Here is a 2,399-nt window from a genome sequence, read left to right on the forward strand (position 1 = left end):
AATTGGAGTAGCATGAAACGTGCGTACTGCAATTACCTTTGAAATCCGTGTTGCTTATTTTTTTTATTTTGATCACCTATCCTTTTGGGATACGATATTCGGGTGCCTACGCATAAGTACCATATTCAACCTTGAATCTATATCTAAACCGTCTATATATATATATATGTATATAATAAGTGTGAAGGTACCTACATAGTTTAAATGTTATTTTTCAGTTTCGATCCAGACCCACGGCTTATCTATTCCTTCTGGAGTTGTGTTCTCGGATCAACATTTTCAGGAATGGCTTCATTTTCTTTCCAACAAATGATTATTCAGAGATTTGTGTCTCTCCCAACTAAAAAGGCAGCAATTGCGTAAGTAATTCCAGTTATTTTACAAATGACACCACTTTAAACTATACTGGTGTACACACGCACACACACTCACACACACACACACACACACACACACACACACACACAAGTGTGTATGTGTGTGTATATATATATATATATATATATATATATGGTTAAAATGTCAGTTTTGAACTATCTTTAGAACAACATCCAACACACACTTAAACAAAAGAACTAAAAGCTTACCATTCTGTAGGAATGAATTCTCCATTCGAGAGAAGTGAAAAAAATAGCAGACAATATACCAAGAAGAGGCTATTGTTTTATAACATCATAATGCACTTTAAAGTGCAAATATGGACAATAACAATTGGCCGAAACGTAACGTAGTCGAAAAAATGTAAGAACTTATTAATTGACTGCACTATGATTAAAAAATGATTATTCTATGTATATTTTCTGTTTTCTTTAAATTATCAATTGTCACTGGCAGAACACACACATCACATCGGTGCTCTTACTGAACATCAGCAGACTGTTAACACTTAGTAATAGGACAAAAATTCCTTTCCTGAGAGCTCTTGTTGCATGCAATCAAGCCTTATGCATAGCACGTGCGGAAACACACCTGAAACCAGGTATAGCAAATGCAGAAATACACATACCACAGTATGTTGTATTACGGACCGATAGAAAAGGAGTCATAGTGGAGTTGCTATGTATATCCGCGAAGACCTCACACCCCAGGTCCTTTTGTCACACTCAAATTCAATATATGACACACTAATTGTACATATAAGACAACTCGATGTAGTCATATGTGCTACATATCGCCCTCCTGATACTCCGAATCACGCAGACAAGTTTGAAGGCTGCCTTACAAAAATAGAAGTTCTAGTTACATTAGAACAACACATAAGTGTACTTCTTATGGGAGATTTCAATCTGCGCAATGTCGGATGGCTTGAGGGCCTTTTTCTCGCAGAAATGGCGCAATGCGAACAAGGACAGGTGAAGTCCCTCCTGAACCTCATCAACACTTTGTACGTGGAACAAATAATACTCCAACCAACCAGGGCAGGTAACATACTGGATCTCTCTGCTTCACAAACGATATGCATCTCATCCATAATGTGAAAGTGACACTGACGCTACTCTCGGATCACAGCATGGTAGGGCTGACCATGTATAGACCAAAGGAAACCATGGACATGCAGCTTACAAGAAACTCTCAAAATTTTGAACTTCCATAAGGCAAACTGGAAACAAATTGAGAAAGGGATCCTCAAACTAAACTGGTCTAAATGTCTCTCCTCACTGGACATCGACTTGAAACTTCAACAATTCATGTCTGTAATGCAAGCCATATGCTACAAATATATCCATCGTTTATGTTAGTTTAAAAGAATTCAGCGTTTGTTTTGATAGAAGGACATCGTATTTTAAAGATCCTAGAGGGACTTGTCCCAAACTTTGGCATCGAGAGTTACACTAATGCTAGAACAGGGCGCCATTGCATAGCGCCAAGGACTCCAAATTTGCCATCAAGATAGATGACAAGATATTGCAACAACCTGGGCTTTAGGGGATCACAGCCCTTCAGTATCCTCCCGAAGGACCTGAGGGACCTACATGAGGGGGATGTAGGTGTATTTAAAACGAAACTGGACCTCTTACTGTCAAGTGTCCCAGATGAACCAACTTCACAGCAGGAAGTGCAGATGAGAGCAGCGGCATCAAACTCTCTCATGTACCAAATATTAATTTCTAAAAAGAATTAGGGAAGTAAAATTGGATCTATTTTAAAACGGGGGCCACATTTTTCATTAATGTTTTACGTAGTGTTTTTGGTACCGAAAGACTTTCAAACTTCGTATACTTATCTATTTTGTGTTATAGAACAGAAAAATATTTTTGTATTCGAATTTATTTCATGTAAAAAATTGTCTTATTTCGATAATTTCAACCAATCACTGACAATTATTCAGTTGTTTATATTGACTCCTTTGGCTGATTAAGCGATGTAAAGCGTATTTAATCTCCATACCTTCGTTTTAT

The 2,399-nt window shown here is 37.5% G+C and overlaps 1 protein-coding gene across 1 annotated transcript in view; it reads left to right on the plus strand.

Annotated features, from left to right (window-relative positions):
* LOC106869958 (sodium-dependent multivitamin transporter) overlaps positions 1 to 2,399 on the plus strand; it is a 96,045-nt gene that overhangs the window by 70,396 nt on the left and 23,250 nt on the right. Inside the window, exon 6 of the mRNA XM_052978349.1 lies at positions 219 to 359. Coding sequence (XP_052834309.1) covers positions 219 to 359 — 141 coding nt within the window. The remainder of the gene's footprint in view (positions 1 to 218; positions 360 to 2,399) is intronic.

Source organism: Octopus bimaculoides, chromosome 1 (genome assembly GCF_001194135.2).
Source record: "Octopus bimaculoides isolate UCB-OBI-ISO-001 chromosome 1, ASM119413v2, whole genome shotgun sequence".
NCBI classification, from domain to species: domain Eukaryota; kingdom Metazoa; phylum Mollusca; class Cephalopoda; order Octopoda; family Octopodidae; genus Octopus; species Octopus bimaculoides.